Here is a 2,354-nt window from a genome sequence, read left to right on the forward strand (position 1 = left end):
CGGGGGGACTGCCCCATACCTGGAGGCCGCCCTTTGGCAGAAGACATCCTATCCCAGCACAAGCTTTTGGGGTATGAGACTGACAAGGAAAGGCGACAAGTCCATCATCCGAGTCCCCTATGCCCAGCCCTGCCTGGCCGCGGGGTCGGCTTCAGCCAGAGCCTGCGGCCCACAAATTAAGGCAGGGTGCGTCTCCCCCAAAAGCCGGAGGGAAAGGGCTTGCAGGGCGCGCCAGGCCCAGGCTGAGGCAGGCACGGAGCCTAGTTGACAGCTGCACCCCAACTCCCGGGAGGGCTGGAGAAGGCCGGGCTGACCACAGCAGACGGATGGGGTGGCGGGAAGTCGCCTCCATGCCTGCGCGGCTCTGCCGGCCTTTCTTCCCGTCCTCCCAGCTGGCTCCCCCGCCCGGGACGCCCCGCGCCACTCCGCGCCTTTGGCCCTGGCTCAAGGTCTTGTGATGTGATTAGCAAAGCCAGCGCCTTGTCCTCAGACACTCGGCCCTGCCCGGCAAGCCCCGGCGCTCGAGCCCTGTTTACTGCAGCCTGGGCGGGGAGTGGGGCGGAGAAACCGGCCCAGGCTCCTCTGGGCGAGACTGCCTCGGCAGCCGCCCGCGTGGCCGCTCCGCCCCCACCCCCACCGTGTCTCCACGTGCAATCAGATGGAGCCGCCATCCACCGGACTCAAGCCGAGCCCCCGCCTCCCCGCCCCCAACCGGAGCACCCTTTGCAAACCAGCCGTGCCGCACGGACGGCTGCAATATTCTCGGATTTTGCAATTCCCGCGTCCAGTATAAAACCCAGAGTGGGAGATAAAAGCTCCACAATTTCGCCTAGCAGGATCGGGCGAGGAAAGACACGTCCAGGATTGCTGGGAAAGACACGTAAAACGTGCTGGGGATTTCCAACAGTGCAGTCCTACAGGAGGGGAGCAGTATCTACCCGCCGCCACTCAACAGCACCCATCTAGGCCGAACTCTCCACGCCGCCCCGGGTGCTGGGCGCCGCGGCAGCCTGCCCCGCCCCGGGCCTCTGCCCCCTCCCCCAGAGGAAAAAAATTGGCGGCGGCCAATGAGAGGCCAGGAAGGCGCCTGACGTCCGCGAGCCAGCGGGCGGCGTTGCCTGGAGACCCCAGCCGGGTCAGCGTTCTGTCCCCTCCCCCGGCACGCCCGCCCAGTGGCTGCCGCGCTTCGGCGCTCTATATAGGGCGCGCGCTCGCGGCCCGCGGAGTTCCAGCAGTTCGCGAGCTGCCGTCGGCTCCGCGCGGGGGGGGCGGGCCGGGCGCCCCGGGGTGCGGAGGAGCGCAGTTTGCTTCTCTCTCCTTTTCCCCCACGCCGCACTCCCGGCACCCTCAACCTAGTCCACGCTGCCTCCCTTTCCCGCTTTTCTCGCCCCCAGCCAACTTTCGGTCCCTCCCCGCCCCTCGCCCGTTATTCGTCGTGGCTCGAGCCCGGCCGCACCGCCCCGAGGGCTCCTCTGGACCTCCCTGCCCGCAACTCCGACCTTTACAGGATCCAGAAACATGTCGACCACACTTATGTCCGCCTTCTACGATATCGACTTCTTGTGCAAGGTACGCGGGGGAGCAAGGAGAAAGGAAGGCGGGCAAGCAGGAAGCCCTTCGAGGTTTCAGACTTTATCTTCTGTCCTAAGCTTTTGGGGGACCCCTCCCCACCTTGACTTTTTGGGGTCGAGAAAAATCCCGAAGTTTGCAGTAGTTGTGCTTGTGTCTTGTGGGCGGGGAGAAGGAGCAGGGAGGGAGGAAGGGCAGGAGGGAGCGGCTGTAGCTGTTTCTCCCGAGCCGACCGCGGCAACGCTGCCCGGGGCTTCCCGGACCGAGTCTGCGCCGCCCAGGCCGGCGGCCCACAGGCTGAGGATCACATGTCGAAAACCAGCGCGGCCTGGAGTGGGAGTCCGGCTCCTCCCAACGCGAACTTGATTCTTTTGCGCCGTATGGGTGGAGGGTGGGGGGCGAATCGAAAGCTGCAAAAAGGAAAAAGAACCAGAGGCTGGCAGTTCCTCTGCAACTCGCCCCAACTCTTCTTCCCCTTACCCTTTTTCATTCCTGCCCCGCTCCCCTCCTTTTGGCAGACGGAGAAGTCCCTGGCCAATCTCAATCTGAACAACATGCTGGACAAGAAGGCGGTGGGGACGCCCGTGGCCGCCGCCCCCAGCTCCGGCTTCACACCGGGCTTCCTCCGACGGCATTCAGCCAGCAACCTGCACGCGCTCGCCCACCCCGCGCCTAGCCCCGGCAGCTGCTCGCCCAAGTACCCGGGCGCGCCTAACGGCAGCAGCTGCGGCAGCGGTGCGGCCGGCACCCCGGCCTCCTACGGCACCCTCAAGGAGCCCTCTGGG

At 65.9% G+C, this 2,354-nt stretch overlaps 1 protein-coding gene across 1 annotated transcript in view; it reads left to right on the forward strand.

The window, feature by feature from the left end:
* Window positions 1–1,189: 1,189 nt before the first annotated feature.
* The window catches only part of ZFP36L2 (ZFP36 ring finger protein like 2), a 3,411-nt gene continuing 2,246 nt past the window's right edge, over window positions 1,190–2,354 (forward strand). The window contains exons 1-2 of the mRNA XM_006909640.3: window positions 1,190–1,569; window positions 2,088–2,354. The exon at window positions 2,088–2,354 is cut by the window's right edge and continues 2,246 nt beyond it. Coding sequence (XP_006909702.1) covers window positions 1,519–1,569; window positions 2,088–2,354 — 318 coding nt within the window. The 5' untranslated portion in view covers window positions 1,190–1,518. The remainder of the gene's footprint in view (window positions 1,570–2,087) is intronic.

This window comes from Pteropus alecto, unplaced genomic scaffold (genome assembly GCF_000325575.1).
Source record: "Pteropus alecto unplaced genomic scaffold, ASM32557v1 scaffold131, whole genome shotgun sequence".
In the NCBI taxonomy this organism is placed as follows: Eukaryota; Metazoa; Chordata; class Mammalia; order Chiroptera; family Pteropodidae; genus Pteropus; species Pteropus alecto.